At 39.5% G+C, this 18,980-nt stretch overlaps 1 protein-coding gene across 1 annotated transcript; it reads left to right on the top strand.

Moving 5' to 3' along the window:
• The first annotated feature begins 46 nt into the window (after positions 1 to 46).
• cavin1a (caveolae associated protein 1a) lies at positions 47 to 18,616 on the top strand. Its single transcript, XM_075453811.1, has 2 exons — positions 47 to 876; positions 15,547 to 18,616. The coding sequence occupies exons 1-2, from the start codon at positions 376 to 378 to the stop codon at positions 16,297 to 16,299; spliced, it is 1,254 nt and encodes a 417-aa protein (XP_075309926.1). The 5' UTR covers positions 47 to 375; the 3' UTR covers positions 16,300 to 18,616.
• Positions 18,617 to 18,980: the final 364 nt, after the last annotated feature.

The following is an 18,980-nucleotide window of genomic DNA, read 5'->3' as shown; positions in this document are numbered from 1 at the left end:
GGTGGTGGGTGGTGGGTGGAGGCCCGGTGTAAGAGACGGAAAAAGTTTGGCTGAGTGGATTCACAGGCAGCAGAGGCATTTGAGTCAGGGCACACATGCTTCAGCTGTGAGAGGCCTCACTCCCCTTGGCTGGCTGGCATCCCAAAGCAGAGGCAGAGAGAGACAGAGAGGGCTGAATGTAAGAGACCGGGGTTGGAGAGAAATTCAAAGTGTAAAGTAGACTCGTGAGAGGCAAACAAGTGGTCCAGAAAGTTGTCAGAAAGGAAGAGAAAAGGATTTGGTATTGATTTTTGTGTAAAGTGGATTCATTAGATTGGTTTTCAGTTGTGTATTCTGTAGTTAGAGTGCAAGCAGTTTCATTTTGAGTTGACAGATATGGCGGATACAAGTGTTAAAAAAGAGCATGTAGTCCATGCAGAAGAGCCTTATGATGATGAAGAGGTAGCTTTGATGGGCGCTGCCACAGAGCCGGCAGTAGATGACGATGACAGCACTGAAGAGGTGGACCTGGTTCTGTCCACTGGCTCTGGAGGCAGGAGTGAAGCTCAGAAGAATGGGGTCATGGTTCTGTCTCTGCTTGACAAGATAATCGGGGTGGTAGACAAAATCCAGCAGACCCAGAATGGACTCGAGGCTCGGCAGGAGGCCATGGACAAGTCGGTGTCAACCATCCAAGGGGAGCTGGCTAAGTTGTCCAAGAACCACGTAGACACTGCCAAGACTGTCAACAAAATGCTGGACAAGGTGCGCAAAGTCAGTGTCAACGTCAAGTCGGTACGTAGCAACCTGGAGAGGCAGGCGGGCCAGATCAAGAAGCTGGAGAGCAACGAGAACGAGCTGCTCAAGAGGCGCAACTTCAAAGTCCTCATCTACCAGGTGAAGTGTGGAGAGAGACTGTTCTTTTGTCACTTTAAAAGTCCTAACAGACTTACGGTAGCAGTGTGTGTGAGAATGTGGTGATCATAATAACATGGTGTTAGCTGAGAACGGGGTGTGTTGCATTCCCCACATCTTAAAGAAAGTTTGGCATGAAGTGTGAAATGAACCTGAAAGTCTTTCAGAGCAACTCTTGACATCATCTCACACATTCACACTGCAGCATGAGTTGACCTCTTTTGGTGAAAATGAAAAAGGGGGCCGATAGTTTGTGCAGGGTGCAGCTCTGTAGTTTCCATGACTTAAATATCTGAATCACCCTTTCCTTAAACTTAAACAAGGCTGTCATGTTTACGAAGTATCCAACAGTGCGTTCTACTATGTAGAAGCCTCTGTGCAGTCTCTGTTCACGCTGGCTGAGCGGTCGATTTCTCCTCATGCTGGTGGAGGGAAAACCAGTAGCTTCCATGGAAAAAATGAAGACAGGTAGTGACCTCTCCCACTCCACAGGCCTTCACGATTACCCAATGAAACTATATAAAGACTTGTGGGTGTGAATAAGAATATAAGGCCTATAAACACAGGCATGTGGGGCTACTTGAGACAGAACCAACGCCCCACTTCTCAGTGCTCTGAGGACAGATATTTGGCAGGCAGTTGCTACGACGAAGATATAGTTTTTATCGTGAAGATTTCTCAGAAGTGGGACATGCTTCATGTTGATGAGTTAATGATTACACAGATATGAATACTGCAAGAGTTTTTCTTTACAGAAATTAGCTGATATTACAAATAACTTGGAGCAAAAACTGGCAAAAAAAAGAGGAAAGAAACAAAATGATTCCCACGTGAACTGTCAAAGGACCGCAACAACCTCAGTGAGCAGTTCTTTTTTTAGCGGGACGTTCCGTCATGTCTTACAACCTTGTGTAAGCAACCTGCTTAAATTTTTTACTGTTTTTTTTTTGGCATTTGGTTTAGAATGTGTCACTCCACAACATCTCAAGAAAATCAAGTCAAAAGCAGTTACCTTTTACTTCTCTCTTTAAAAACATTAGGAGAAGTGGATCTGAGGGTTGTAAGATTCTCATGAATAGAGCTTGCTTCAGAATCCATATTGGCAGGCACAAATATTTCACATCACCCTCCCTGGATGTCCAATGTGGGAGCAGGTTACACTATTGGCATCTTGCAGAAATCCAATCATAGACACTAGACCTCAATAAATTACCCTGTAAAGCAGGTGCCTCCTGCCATTTGTGACACTCCCGCAAGCCTTTTCATCAGTGTGTCTCCGCAGAGGTCTGTGTAACAGATACTGTACAAGAACAGGAAAAGAGTTTGTAAATGGGAATCTTGTTTGAAAAGTTTGACATTTGATTGTTTTTCTGATTTACTTTTTGCTGCAATTCAGCACGGACAGAGTATAAATTATTGTAAATTATTCACTGTTGGTGTAATCTCACCCATAAGGTCAGTGACACTGTCTAAACTTGTCACTGCTGTGTTTTCAATGCAGTTGTAGGCAGCGGCGTCGAACAGGGGGGAAAAGTCAGACTGATTCACAGGGTCCAGCCTACAGGGGGGGCCCTAAGGGAAATTTTCTTCTTCTTTCATTTTTTAAAAATCATTTTTTAAATAATATCAATATATGTGGGTAATTTATAAAAATCCAATGTTCTCTGGAAATACATCTGTTGAAATGTATATCCCAGCCTGCAAATAGGCTATAATCTACATCAGACACCCCCATTATCAGTGCGCATTGGTTTAGTCCGCCCTCCGGCGGACTTTTGATTGTACACTATGCGCCATAAATTTCACTCACTTCATTATTAGGCATTAAACACAGCAGCCGGCACATGAAAGATGTCATCAAAAAAAAATCAGGCTTTCAGAAAAGAAAAGAAAGGCAAGAGAGACAAAATGAAGGAAAGCAACTGCTTACTGATTTATTTCCCAAGAAAGGTGAGCCCAAATGTCAAACAGCCTACAGTAACTGATTATCCCATTCACATTCCGTTGCATAGCCTACCACTGTGATACCAGCCATAGCCGTAGCCAGCTATGAGGAAAGCGAGGTCTGGACCTCGGTAATTTTCAGGGATTTTTTATTAATTTTTTTTTTTTAATCTCGGTTTTCGCATACACGTTTCAATTGACGTTTGTGTTGACATCACTTTCGTGAATGTGTGACTGCGTGGTACCATTTGAAAGGTCTGTTTCTGCCCTTTCCAACGGTGTGTATAACACGTGTGTGCGCTCCGTAGTCGGTGAGAAAAGTACCGTCAACATAGTAGCTGCATACCAGTAATCAGTAATAGAAAAATTAGACGAATTTGACGAACGATTTCCTCGGCCACTCTGCAGTGCAGCAGCGATTGCTATATACTGACGGAAAGCTCAGCTCGAGCTCTTTAGAATGATATGATTGTTATATCGATGTCATGTATGGTTTGTGAATAAAGAAGACAGCACCTTGTTATAGCAATGCACATTTATGTAGGCTGGAGACAATTTTTCACATCTAATTTAGTAATGAATTCAATATGGCCCATAAATCTTTATAGGTTGTTTAGCAACAGCCTACAATATGCATCTATCCATCTATATTTAAATTTTTTATATTGGTTAGTTAGTCTTACTCTATGCCTGGCCAAATGGCCTTTGCTTGTACCAAACATTTGTATGCTTGCATTGGGAAATAATCAGGTTCTTTTTAGCTATGGGTTCTTGTTACATTATAATGGTTTATTTTGCTACTAGCCTCAATGTGCAACACTGCTATATATTAAAAACTATATAATTTAATATATATATATATATATATGTATATATATATATATGTATATATTGTAAAAATTTTGTGCGCATCATGGACCTCACCTATTCCTAAATCCTGGCTACAGGCCTGATAGCAGCCGAAGTCAAATAATTAAAAAATAATCTCTCTTTTTGTTGGCTACCACATAATTGTGAAATAGAAGCCATATTTGTCTTAAATGTATTTATTTTCATAATAACTATTAGCCTATACAAGTGTCCCAAAAGCCTAACATAGGGTCGATGTTGGTTCAAATATGCATGGTAGTGGTTGATCCTGGGGCCCCAAATTTGGTGCTACGCCCCTGGTTGTAGGCGCTGCAGCTTCCATGTTGCAGGGGGTGTTTTTGGCTCCTGCAGTCTATTTTTTGCCAGGGGGCTGCTGCACCGTGTCCAGTTTAATTGACCAACAGATAGGCTGGTTAGATAATGGCAGCAGTGCAAATCAACACTGGCTCTCAGTCAGGTTTCACCTCTTTCCACTGTCTCTGTGCGTGTTAATGTATTAGAGTGGATAAGTTTAGAATTACATCTACGGTAAGGCTGAGGCTGAGGTTGGGGTTGTGGTACGGCATGTAGAGGTTAAGGCAAACGCCCATGGAATTAGTTTGCCCGTGTGGTCATTCCACACCCCTATGGGCTTTCACCTACAATGTCAGTGTCAGTGAAGCTAGAATTTCAGTAAGAAAGGTGAAACATTTTACAGTGTAGCACCCCGTACTCTTCTTTGTTGAGCTGAAACTTGCCTTAACTGCCGGTCTTGTATTTTTCTCTCATGTCACTCTACGTGTGCTCTCTGAGAATAGCCACATAGTTGAAAATGTCCATCTGGAAAGTTGGGGATGCTTTATATTTAAACCTGTAGTGATGGTAGCATGCAGGGTCCCCAGGCAACAACAGGGTGTGGCGACGACTAGTTACCAAATGCAGGTTACATATAAACTGTGGGTATACAGCGGGGGGATTCTTCCAGGAGGTGTGAGGATGGGCTTTTAGAATAACAATCTCATGACTGAGCGTCCTCGCTGCAGCTCAGGCTGCATGAGGTGCAACCGGTCTGTCATCAGAGACCTGCAGGCAGCAAATGACCAGCGATTCAATGGGTACTTGGTTAAACAGCCTCACTGCATGTTTTCTCTCTGGGGTTGGAAATGGCATAGCTCTTTTTTGTGAGTCAAGCTCTTTTTCAAAAGAGGCAATCACTCGCAATGAGCTTATTTCCTCATTTCCTTTTTTTTTTTTTTAGTTTGGCTTCTCAAGACGAATATCCTGTTTCATAAGCCATTGGGACACAAACAAAATGCTTGTAATGTCCGAGTGGTTTGCTTGTTGCAATATGATGGCAGTAAGGAATACAAAGGTTGGTGTCATTGTGCAGCAGATCTATACTTAAGCAATAAGGAAGTTCCCAAGTGCTTGAAGAGAAGGCAACTGGTCTTCTTTTCTTGGTTTTAAAAGATTACTGTTACCTTTCACCTTATTCTATTCACGTCTCCTTAAGGAAAATCTAAACGGCAAAGGAAACATGGCAAATGACACACGTGTGACTAAAAGTGTCTAAAAGTGTCTCAACAGCAGCTTAAAACCCTGAAACCCTCCACCAGTCAGTTAAAACTGAAGAAAACTTTTTACAAAAGAGATGAAACATCTTCAAGGAACAATAGAAAAAGCCCAGTTGTGTTCTTTTGAAGTATTACCCCAATCTGGATGATTGCACCAGCAATAAGGAAGTCGCGCAGTTCTTTTTCAGCAGATGAAAGCTGTTTGCCTCTGATAAGCTTGATTGAAGATTTAAATAATCTGTTGCAGTTTAACCAAACATCCTTTTTGTGAGTAGGAAAATAAGATAGTTAAGCTATTGTATAACAGCAATTTTTAATTTCTAATTTCAATAAATATTCTGAATGCTCATGGGACAATTACATATTGTTTTCATCGCACTTTTTTGTTTACTTTGAAGGTGTTCATATTTCAACTCCAGCGAACTTGATTTAGGTCTCATATGCTTCAAAGTGGACTTTATATAATTACATGGCTTAATCTAGTTTACGCAATATGATAGCTTATGTCCATCAGAGTGTGAGACAGTACTGCCGTATGTCTGGAATGAGGGTTTGTTTGGCTGCAGCGCAAGAACAGTGAAAGCTATGTGGTCAACTGTATCAGGGAGACGTAAGACTTCTCAGTTACAGACTACTTAGTCCACGCCAGCATCCCAGACCACCCAGAGCTCGAAAACACAGCCACCAACCTCACCACCAGGCCACCTTTCTTTAATAGATTTCCACTCTGAGCAGACTCCATTTACTCCAGACATGGTGATCCAGCCAGAAAGTTTTGGCCACTTTGCTAAATCTTTCCAGGCATAGATTGGATGTTAGCACCACAACAAAAGGATGGTTATAAAGTACTTAAAATATTCTCACAGGCAAGAGAAAGCCACTCGACGGACAAGCAGTCAACCAGCAGCACCAAGTTGGCGTTGTGATTCATCCTGTTGGCATCTCTGCCTGTCCTGCCAGCACTTGTTCTCATCCCTTCTCAATTTCTCTCCCTTATCACTCCCACTATCAGCATAGCCCATTTATTCACACTTAGACTTCTAATCTAAAACTAAGGGCTCATTCAGGATTTGCCACAGCACTTTGCACACTATGGGGATCTCTTTCCGTCTCCCCTCTCTGTCCTGAGTGGGTGGAAAGATTATCCCTATGGAGACTCTCCATTTTTACACTTGCATGTCAGCTATAATGTTGAGCCACCTCTAATTTGAACTGCATGTGAGTCTTTGCATGTATGTAAAAAAGTTTGTTTGCCGGTGGCAATCTTTTAAAGACATAACATATCAAGAGACACGAGCAATGGCATCAAAGGTCAGAGAAATTTAGGTTTTAAAGATGTCTCTCCTGCAAAATCCATGAACCGATTATTTTCTTCCTACCTTTTCGATCAGCTATGCTGAAGCTTCCCTTGTACGGATATGTAGGCGGTCTACAACACATTGTAGAGGTGTGGGTACTGGTGTAATGCAAAGTTTGTCTTCAAAACAAGGGTCTACATCATTATTCTGCTCTTTCTCTTCTCAGTCAAAGAAGCGTTATTTTTCCTAAATGAAGATTGATTATAGCGTAATCAGTGCACTCATTGCGACCAGTTTAAATGTTTTTGTTACATGCGTTCAGCTCCAATGGGACTCTGGACCTGAAATTTACAACCAGATGTCCTCACAAACGAGCAGAAAGTCTATCAATCTATCAAAGACACTTCTAAAACCCACATTTGACATCTTGTTGGTTAATAAGAGCAATACTTTGGGCAGCATCCACTATTTTTTGACTAAACCGCATACCTTTCTTTGCATATTAGTAGTGATAAAAAAATCTATTCAGTGACGGTGGTTGGCCAACAATTAGACAAGTAATGTGCCATTTCTACAGGAAGCTAGTGGGTTCACATGTTCTATCCAGATATAAGTGTTAACATCTTTTCATCTAACTCAGAGCTGCATTTCTCAAAATGTCAAACTGCTCCCTTAATATCAATATATTTTCTCCTCCGCCTGTGTTTCCCTCGCAGCTCATTTGTGTCAGCAGCAGCCAGCGACATCATGGAGCCAGAGTAATGTTTCTCTTGGCCTATTTGGTCAAATTTGGGTTCCGCAAACAGTACAGCTCTGTTTCTTTTTTCGTTTCAGCGCACACATATTTTGTTCATGACAAGAAAGAAATGAGTTCAGTCCAAAGCCAAAACAATCCTTTCACTTTGTTAGTAATTCTTTCATATTTTGAAATCTCAACAACATCATTCTTCCTTTGAAAATCCTGCCGTTTATGTCACTTGTGTATCAGCCAGCGTCCTCTGCTACTGTTCCCCTTGTTTTTTTACATTTTTCTTTTAATCTATTTTCTTTTCTACTCTCTACAGGAGGACATTTGTTGACAGTGACATTAACATGTGTTTATGTGTAAAGGAATCAGCATTTTTAACACGTACCACTCCCTCAGGCCTAAACAGTTGTGCGTAATTCTACAAACTGACATACAGTGTAGGCCTTCTCCGCTCTGCTTTTTCAGATCAAGTTTACAACACTCTGTGGTGCTTTTGTATGCGTGTGTGTGTTTAAGAGGCGGGCGGTGACATTGCTGATAGTGTTACTGTATCCTTTCCTATACTCGTCTCATCGGGATATACAGTTTGAACAGCAGAAAGACGACCCATGATATTTTAGGATGTGGAAACATATCTGTGAATAATTTTTAGTGTAACCTATATTATATTAATGTATAATGTCACATCTGTTTCATATGTTGCTGTATGTTAGTTGGTTCTACACCGTTGGAAAGCTGTTTGCTAGCTAGGAGTTAAGGTCATATGAAAAAGAAAAAAAAATATATATATATATATATTTTTTTTTTTTGTGTGTGTGTGTGTAATTCTTATTGTTTAGTGAAAGTATGTCTGTTTTGGGTTGATTCCCTGGATTTATCTTTTTATTATTATTATTTTTGTGAATTCTCTTGATCCTCAGGACAACATTCTGAATTGTCCTGCCTTTTCTTAAAATATCTCATCCCAAATAAGCACAGAGGACTTACCAATTCATGATTCGCCACACACTTTATCTACGAGGCTGTAGTTGAAAAAAAAAGTTGGCCAATTGTTCTGAATCAGTGTATTTAAGGAAATCGTTATCCTAAATACACCAGCCACAATGCAGCAGAAGAGCCCAGTTTCAATTTGATGGTGATGGATTTTAGCAATGATCAGCAACAGTTTGATTGATCAATTATAGTACTTACTGTATGTATGGGGTTATTTCCTAATAAATGTGCATGTAAGGCCATTTTTTCTTAATAGCTGGCAACCCACATTGTATGGTGCAGGTGTGAACTAAGAAAATTTCTGACCACTGACCACAGCACAGTGTGTAGATTTGGTTTCTGGAGAGACTAACTTGAATGTATCCGACCAGCTGACACACTGATACTGGAAGTGGATATTTCCAAAACCTTTCTGAATAAACCGGAAATTTCCAGCATATTTAACTACCACTAGAAACATCTTTTAAAGCCCCTTCATATTTCTGTATTATTAGAAATAGTTCTTCATTTATCATCCATACATTCAGGTTGAATATAAATAACATGTTGCGTGTGAAAGTAGATCCTCCTCTGTGCAAACACTCAGTCGGGTTACCACAGTGGTATATTTCACTGCAGCTGTGACAACTCGCTGATCTTGAAGCCGGTATGGGAATTACAGGCAGTCACTGAGTTCATGTGCCAGGAAACTGCGGGTTTAAGATACCCTTGGCATTAGATTTTGCATGGACATGGATGTTTAAGATGATTTATCCATGAATTATATAAATAGTGCCTTAATTACATTCAATGTAAGTGGCTTTTGTTTGCTCCTGTTAGGTCCACTTTCAGATTTAAACCTTTCAACAGCAGAGACAACTTGTTTTACCATCAAAAAATACTTTTTACAAGAAGTTTTAGATCATTTTCCTTATATTGCTTTTTTGGTAAATTACAACCCCTGTCTAATTCTACAAGGAATTTTATGACTAATTTTTCCGATATTGCCCCAGCTACCTTACCATCACACCAACAATAGCTCAATTCAGAAAGCAAAGCTTATGCATGATTGGCAGAATTCCTTCGCTTCTTGCCACTTGCCACTGGTCATTAATCATGAAGCTGTAATTCCCCAAAGCTGAACTTATGTGAGCGACTAAGTAATTCACTTACTTTCGGACACACTCCTGTAAAGTGGTCATTTGTGTTTGTATACAACCGATTAAAAGATTAAAATTGTTCAAACAGTCTTCAAAATCTACATGTTTCAGGAAATCTGTTTATGTCTGAACTAGTTTCAATCTTCCATATTCATGAAAGCAAAATTGGGAGAATGATTATATATGGCACAATATGGATGTCGGCTTTAATGAGAAAGAGAGTTATAGAAATCATTCCATCACTGAAGCTGGCAATTCACTCAAAGCTGTAAATGGAAAAGCAAATTTTCCACCTTTGCATGGGACCAACCCTACTGAGATTCCAGTGGTTGTAGAGTCCTAAATGTGGGAAGGCTGAGCGGTGGAAAGGGGCTGCTCTCTGTGTGTGTGAAAGTATAAATCATGACCATGGATCAAAGGATTCCCTTCCTGTGGAATGAACTGTAACCTGACATAGCCGTGGCTGTGCAGTGTGGAAAAGCCCTTTCTTTGAATGACTCTGTCTGCAGACAGCATGGGATTGGTTCACTTTTCCGCAGCAACGTAGACCCTTAAATATAGAATCATTAGATTAAGCTTCCCAGATATCATATAAATGGGCCTCATGAGGCACGATTTGAAGTTTGCTCCCAGTCATATGACTCATCGCCAAAATACTAAAGTAGTAGGCAGGTGGCTATCATCTGTGAATTGTCTGAGCTTTTTTTAGGAGAGTGTGGGAGGAATCAATATTAATGACCAGCGTACACTTATGTCCTAAATTTAGGCTCCAAGCTCTCTTTAGAGATCAAAGCATCGCAATCCAGGACCCTGTAGGACCCTAACATGCAAACCTCCACCTCATGTCAATCTCTCATTTGGACTTTTCCCGTCCTGAAGTGGCCCACGGGTCTGTAATATCACTCATTGTGAAAGTTAAATGCACAGCTGCAAGGACTGGATAGGATCAGACAGCTGCTCCTGTGACTCACCAGAGAAGCCTTTCATCACACTGCCTCAAAAGGAATGATGTGTGGTGTGGTCTGTTTATCTGCAAGACTGTTCAATGTTTGCAATCATGTCGGTGGATTAAGATCATCCGTTACTGTGTCCAGATTTATTATTTAAACAGTGATGAGACCTGCTATCTTTTCTGAGGGCTTGCAACTTTAGTTTCCACTAAACTGTTGCATTTTAAATTTGAACTTTCTTTAAATGCAAATGACGGATAATGATGCTTGCAGCCAATAAAAGCAGAATATAGTCATAAACATCCTACATTAGGATCACCATTGCAATAAAATGACTTAATATCAGTATCGTATACATTTATCACAACTGATTAAATATATCTATGCATATTCTTATTAAAACACTATCCTTTATGGCATCCATCCATAGCAAGTGTTTTAGTTTTAACCATTTTATGTAGATTTTCATTTTGATGCAGAAGTTATCTACTATGGGGCACACGCCACAAAAATACACACAATCAGTCCAGAGGAGTTCTAATAAAGGGAAATATCTGGTACACACAACTCATTTTGGGTGTGCATGAAGTTTTGGAAATCAAAAATGATTTCCAACTATCTTCATAGTTTCTTATTCTAAAAATTGTTGTCAATGAAAACATGCTTGTTGGATATTGGTGGTCTTGTTACAGTGGGTGTAACAGAGATGCCAGTGGCTTTAGTCAGAGCTGCTGCAGTCTTAGTAGAGTGCTGAGTGAGGGCGGTGTTTCTTTCGTTGTCCATGGCAACAGTTGATTGCTTTTCCACACAGTTTGTTTCCCCCAAAACAGGGGATTGTGATATCAAACTGATGATGCTGCTGTGTCTAACAGCATATGTTTTCTTTGTCACATTCTGTCTTACTCCCTTTTTTGGATGAGTTATAGACATATTTATGTACCAGTAATTTAAACTCTTATTAGGTTTGGACATCTTAATTGCATTTCCTGTGTTGTAATTCATAAGCGATGGCTCAAGTAGAATTTGGCCTCTCCTAGCAAACATACACATTTTGAAGTGTACCCACTTTTTATAGCCAAGTTTTCCATGAGGCACACTCATCACGGCACTTTTATAGGAAAGAAACATTAACAAGTAAGCTTTTTCTCTCTGAACAGAGCATACTCAAATCGCCGTTCTCCTGGCACCTGTCAGTAAATACATACACACAGTGGGCCAACTTTTCCACTGCTTTCAAGTGGAAAGGGTGAGGAAGGTAACATGGAGACGCTAATGGACTTACCATATTCATGCTTTGTAATCAGGCTGGGAAACCCAAACAGGGCTTGCTGATATCGTCACAATTTCCAAGGAGTGTAAACAGGGAAATGTCCCCAACATGTTCCCAGGAGCTTTAAAAGCATCAAAGAAGGCTGATATTTTCTTGTCACACACATCAGCGTATCACAAGTCTGTATGTTGGCAAGAAGCAAAATAGGTCTAAGGTCATTTAGGAGCATTTCAACGATTACTAAGCTGTCCAACTGTTTGATTTAACATCATAAACTGTTTTATCTGTTACATATTTCTAGTATATGTCAATTTTTAGGGGATAAAATTATGATTGTGTTTTATTGTTGCCTTTTTATGTTTAAACAACACTTTAACTGTAAATAACTGGAAACAACGCGCATGATGTTCAAAAACATGTGGAACCAGTAAACTGGTATTTCATCAAATTCTTAAACTCTTTTCTTACTTACATCAGTTTTAGATGTATGTATGTAACATCAGTTAGTTGGGCAACATGTTTTCTCTCTAACATAAGAGCTCATCTGTTGCCATGTACAGTACTGATGTTTTCCTTTGCCTGCAGAAGCTCCCCATTCAGGTGTTCATAGTTGTAATTATGGAAAATACTGTTTCTTATTCTGTGTGTGAGGGAGAATATACATGTCTGCATATACATAATGTCTGCTTTAAAGCCCAGGCATTTAAGTTATTTATATTTAAACATTCTATCTCATGTGAGTTCCTCTGAAAACTTCAGACATCAGTATTATAATTTAAGTTCAGTTTTTTTTTTTTTTTTCAGTTTTTAGACCTGAACACTTGCAACAAACAGGTTTTAACAGGAACCTCTAAAGACACTTCAGTGGCTTCTAATACAACAAACCACAGTATGCAAATGTCTTCTTTTTTTTGTTTTGGTACAAAAAAAGAAGAACAAAATCTGACCACCTTTCCGTAAAAATACGGCAGTAACATCATGTTCCCATTTGAATATACATTCAATTCCTTAATGCTATTATCATAACTAAAGCTGGCGTTGTTCAATATGCATGTCTGCAGAGCGGATGCAGCATTCAATCCGGTATAACTGTACAGCAACTCCCATTGGTATATTGTTGTAAGGATATCACCTGTTTATCCAGCTAAACTTCACTACTCACCAGGGACAACAGGAGGGGCCGGTTGCCATGGTGACGGAGCGCTCTGTTTATTTGTTGCTGCAGGGGGAGGGGAGGGTGTTGTTTGGTGGGGAGGGTGTCTGCCGGACTGAGCGATGCAGTGGCTGGTAGCCAGAGAACAGTAGATGGAATTCAGAGGGAAAGGCCAGCTGAAAATAAACCCATAGAGAGCGGGTTGGCCAGGCCCCCTTTACACAGCACCAGATAAGGAGGCAAGGTACATTTTATGATAGGATCGTGTGGCAGTATTTGAACTGCCTGAGGAGATGTGATGCTTATTTGATCTGACAGGTGTTTGTCTTTCAGAAGTCAGATATGAGGAACACAATTTAATTGTTTCTTTTTTTTTTCAATACTATAAGTTACTTTTATGTATGTATTTATCATCCTCTCCTGTGCACGACTCTATGAGTAAAGTGTATCCACTGTAATCTCTCCTGTGGAGATATGGAGCTGAGCATCATTTCTTATTGATGTGAGTATCCCTTTAAAGAAAGGAAGTGGTGTTACAACAAAAAAAGAGGGACAGAACTAACACTGATTAAGTTTAAGTTGTGATAAATTATAGGTCATTAAGCTTCAAGTGAGTTTAGACAATGAAGATGCTTATATGTGATGCAATGACGAAAATTAGTCTGTTTCTATGCCGATAATGATTTATTGAATACTGTAAGGCGGCTATGTTAAATATTTCTATGTTTACAATAGTCCCAACTCAGTGGTTTTGAGTGTTATGGTGTAGAGGATAAACAAAACATCTGCTCTAAGTGAGCAGTGCTTCATGATTGTTTCAAATGAACCATTGTTCTCCAGGGACATTTATCTACATTTAGCAGAATGTGAAGAAGAGGCTTATTTGTTGATCTCATCTATCCTCTGAGCTGATATTGGAGAAACTGAGAGTGAGACATATTTTGTTTCTCAAATTTATCACAAAGTTCTGTGAGACGTAAATAATGCCAATATATGAGTTTACCTGCATCGTTATCTCACTTTTATTTCAGTTCTAATGCTGAAAGATAACAAGACAAAGCCACCAACTAAAAGAGTCATTAATTCGATAAGGTCTAATTTCTCATTTTTTCTAAAGATCGAATTACACCGTAAATGATAGTTTAATACATACGTTTAGCTGGATAAAAATGGCTTATAGGTTGTTTGTGCTCAAAATGAAAGAAAATTAAATGCAACAAAGGCAAAATATAAAGAAAGCAATCAAAATTGGAATAAAAATACACTACTCAAAGATGAGATGTAAAACACATGTTTCCATGACTTAGAATACATACTTTCAGACATTGTTCTTCACAACAAAAAGACCAGAAGAAAAACCTACCTACATTTCAAAAGTCTTACTTTTCACTCACTAGTTGAAAAATGTCTGTTCATATTTTGGGGCTGCCTCTGTAATAAGAAGGAAATGGTGACGTATTCATCTGTATATCCACAAAGTTAGTGACCATGGCAAAAGAGCAAGGATCACATCAACAGTAAAGCAGAAGTGTTGCACTGATGAGCAGCAGTTTTGGACCACAAATTCCTCTAATGGTCATAAACAAGATGTTCATGGGATGGCATCCTTAGCGTGGTTCTGCCTCTCTCTAGGGTGGAAATCTGGTATCACACTGAGAGTGTCTGGCCAAACGACTTTAAACATATTGTTGCCGCAGTGATGGTTGATTTGCATCTGTCAGCAGGACAGATTGTTATTGATTTTTGGTATTGTTTGGTTTTCTATAAGTCGTTGCGAAGTCAGGCACTTTCACTGTGGGTTCAAGGAAAACCTCGAACGCTGTTTGTTGTGGAGCTCTCCATTTTTTTTCTCTTAGGGTTAAAGTTTTAAGAAAGGGCTGCATTCACATATAAACACGGACAACTGTCTTTACAACTGGCTCATATTCGATTTTCCTGCTGTTAAGCACGTAGTGTGGTCTTCTTCTGTGAGAATATTTTTTGCTGAGGTATGAAACTGCTGTCCTGACACATATTGCAGATTTATTGATAAACTGAAACTGCCAAACCACCAAAGCTTTTCAACAAAACCAAAGCAGGCCTCGCAATGAAATGACTTCTGTAATTCTACAGTAAAAATATATAAAAATTTTCCTTAAATTTCAGTATTCCGAATTCGGAAGATCCTCTTTCAAATTTCAGATTCAGATGAGTGTGTAAGTTAAACCTTTTTTATACAGAAAAGATAGCAAATGTCAGGAAATGCTGTGGTTAGATGCATAAGCTTGTTGGCTTTGGTTTCAGTATGACTGCAGTTGCAGATAATATGAGCTTTTCCTCAAGCCCAGTGGTTTTATTATTGTTTCACAGATGTGTTGTACAACACATGACTACACCAGCTCATGCTTTTATATTTAAATTTAGATTTTAAATTTAAGACGACTGGACTAGTTGGGACATGACTGATGGCATACAACTGACACCACTAGATGGCACCCTGCATCAGCTCCAGTTGTGAGCTGGACATTAAAATGATGCATGACCCTGTAAAGTATCTTGCTCACTTTTTCAACACCATTTTTCAGACAGATGATTTTCATTAGGTTTTAAATCAAATCACACTGTTTACCTAAATCAGTGAAGTGCCATTTCAGCTGGAAAGTAGATGCCACACTGAAAATTGTATTCAATTCACACTCTGTTTCTGTGGCTTAAGATAAGTCTTTCTTAACCCCTCCTTTCTTCTTACCTTCAGGACCAAGTGAAGCTGCCAAAGGGATCCAAATCCAAGACAGCTGAGACAGTTGAAGGTAAAGCAGTGGAAGGTCTGGAACAAATCCCAGAAGAGGAGCAGGAGGGATTAAGAGCGAATCTCAATTCGGATGAAGAAGTGGAGGTTGATGAGGTCATCGTAGAGACTCGTACAAAGCGCATCCAACAGCAAGTGGACAACATAAAGAAAGCCTTCTCCAAAGAGAAAATGGAGAAGACCAAACTAAAGACTAAGGAAAACTTGGAGAAGACCAAGCAGAGAACCCGTGAGAACCTGGAGAAGACAAGGCAGAGAACCCGTGACAACCTGGAGAAAACAAAGCACAGTCTTGAGAAAAAGATTGGCAAAATTGGGACCCGCATGACCCCCAACCTTGAACGCAGAGCAAAAGTGAAAAGCTCTAAAGAAAAGCTGAAGAAGTCCCTCACTCCCGACCACAAAATCCACTCTCGCTCCAAGTCAACTGTGTATCGAGTTCCCCCTTTTACCTTCCATGTTAAGAAGATCCGAGAAGGTGAGGTGGAGGTGGTGCAGAACACAGAGATGGAGGAGGTGACCGAGGAAGAGGCTCAACCAGAGGAAGAGGAGAACGAGATGGGCCTGCACTCAGAGGTGGAGGAAGGGGAGCTGGTGAATGTGGACAGCCCAGAAATGCAGGCTCTATTAGTGGTCACCGAGGACTCTCAGCTGGTCAGGGTGGAACCAGACCATCTAAAGAAGGCCCAAAGCGAATAGAGGCTCCTAGCTCAACATAATGGTGAAGGAAGCGCTATAAGGATGAAGAAGGAAACAGTCTCGATGAATGAGTCGAAACAGAAGGACACAGAAAGGGTCATGGGGATTTTCTAGAGGTGATCATAACCTGACATCTCATTTGTTCTCTTTTCACTTTTTATCCTACCCAACATGGATGAATTTCCTATTTGCTTGTATTTATCAGACAAATAATAGAAACTAAAGAAAAACTAAGCTAGTGTTTGAAATATCCTCAAGACTGGCTGGTTATGTTAGACTTACATGTCTAGGAAATTTGCTGTTTGTTTTTGATTTGATTAACTGTATATCTAAAAAAAACGATTCTAAATAGTCCTTGTTATTATGAGGTTTGTTAAGTTTTTTCCCATGTATGACATGTACATTAATTCAAATGGCAAAGGGAAGTAAGACAGGGGATTCATTGAGTAGTGGATGGTTTCATGTGTGAAACAAAGAGATATGTAAGGTTTAGGCCTTTGGAGAAGATTAAAAAGGTGCTGGCAGAGGATAGAAGAGTGAGGCTGAATTTAGACTAACGGCTTTAAAAAACTTAAATCCTTATCTGAAAAAGAAATGGGGCATAAAGTTTTTGTACCACCAGCTATTCAAACAATTCACCAAATATGACGATCTAACGAGTCTGTCAATTTAAAAAACTGAAGGAAAGATGTCTACTCGTGATAATAATGTCTAATAAATAATATTGGTGACTTTGACACACTGACAATTTCATCAGAATGTTTAAACACTTACAGAATATGACCCCACAAAAAGGAAAATTTAATTGATTAAAGCTTCAGAAGATGAAAGATTTATCTTTTTTAAGGCAGCAAGTCAATGTCCTGTTTGCACATTTTCTGTGCTTTGATAAGAGTTTTAAGTTAAACTATGTCACCGTGTGGGAATAATTTTTACTCCTCCTTTCTTGGTCCATAACTAGTCACAAGATAGAATTTCTGCTTTGATTAAATAAACACTTAAAGTGGAGCTTGCCATTTAGAATTGAAACCTTTCTGCAATATATCTTGCCAAAAAACAGCCTGCTTGTTTTTGGTTATTAACTTTAATGCTTTGATGTACTTTTATCGTGTCATATTTGTTGCATCATTCTTCCCAAGTTTCATTTGAACTAATTTCTGCACCGAGTAGATGAAAAACAACTGCGTCACTATGGTTACATCTCGTCACACCTCGTCACGGTACATTTGCAGGTCCTTGTTAAAAATGTCAGGGAGACAAAGGATGGTCTGAAAAGAGGATGACAGTTAAATGACTTTGTAAACATGTGGAGATACACATCATCCCGAACAGCACATTGCCAAGTTCTATGAATGACTTGGCACTTTAATAAATGTCAGAATGCAGCCACAAGATAACACTGTCTACAAACATTTCTTTGCAAAGACGAGCCGCAATCGTGTGCTTCTTCTGAATAATAAAAGAGGTGTCCGCGCTGACGAAAAAAGCCACCTGCTCATAAATCATACAATGAAGATGTCATTTTGAGTTAGAGAAAAGAGCCAAGTAGGATGAGAGAAAGCTACTTTAGCTGTTATATATTCTGTTATATATATATTTTGATTTTGATGCAAACTAGCAAAGGCAGTGCTCAACTATTGCTACTTTAGATCATGAAAGGCAAGCACAAAAAGCTCCAGACAGGAACAAGGTGAGTATATCAATCCTATTTTCCTCCCTGCACACTTGTGTGACCTTGATGCGGTGGTGGCACAGGGAGGCCCAGCGTGTAGTGAGGAACACCATTAAAATAATCAATAGGTGGGGAAATGCAATTAAGGAGAGTGCTCTCTGTGATCACTGAGCAACGTGGAGAAAAGGGAAAATGGGGGGAAAAGAATGCATGTGTGTGTGTGATGATGATGTAATGGTGAAGAATATAAAGTATGTGCACACCATATTCCAAAGTACCAAATGTAAAAATATTCTTAAATAAATCAAATAATAAAGCGTTATAGGCCTGTAAGATCAGATCTATCTTTGTATTCATTTTTGACAAATATATCTGGACTGTCTCACTTGACGCTTGCAACTTGAAGAAATGTGCTTTTGCCTCAGTGTATATTTTACCTTGTTTTAGGCTACTGGTTACAAAATACTAAAAAGCGCTGCTATAAATGTGATGGAGGTCAAGTGTGTTTTATTTAGTTACAATGCTGCAACACAGTGTGACCCATAAAGGCCCTTTGTGTTACTGACTCATACTCGCCAGACATTTTCCAGATTATTTTCCTGTTTTTGCCTTACTTATTAAATATTAATAAAGGCTTGTTCATTACTGCCTGTTCTTCTATTTTTTTGTTGTTGCATTATCTACCTGATGATGTGTCAGTTTAAAAAATATTTTCTATTAATTTACTATGAAGAGGTTTGAATGAACATGCCAATAAGTTTAGTCTCGCTGATATCAAAAGCGAACTGTACAAGGGTTATTAAATTCAATGACGTCAACATTGCCAGTAACTCAGATGACTTCCAGGCTGGCTGTTCTGCATAAAGGTTGTTCCTCCCTCCGAGCAGCCGCCTTTTATGGTCTACCAGCAGGGAGGTTTTGCAAAGCGGAACAGCAGAGTTGCGACAGCAGTAAACACAGCGTCCTCAACCAAGCGCGCTGGGATGTCCCGCCTCTTTATATTGAAACG

Source organism: Odontesthes bonariensis, chromosome 21, assembly GCF_027942865.1.
Source record: "Odontesthes bonariensis isolate fOdoBon6 chromosome 21, fOdoBon6.hap1, whole genome shotgun sequence".
In the NCBI taxonomy this organism is placed as follows: Eukaryota; Metazoa; Chordata; class Actinopteri; order Atheriniformes; family Atherinopsidae; genus Odontesthes; species Odontesthes bonariensis.
This window is presented reverse-complemented; position numbering and strand designations above follow the sequence as displayed.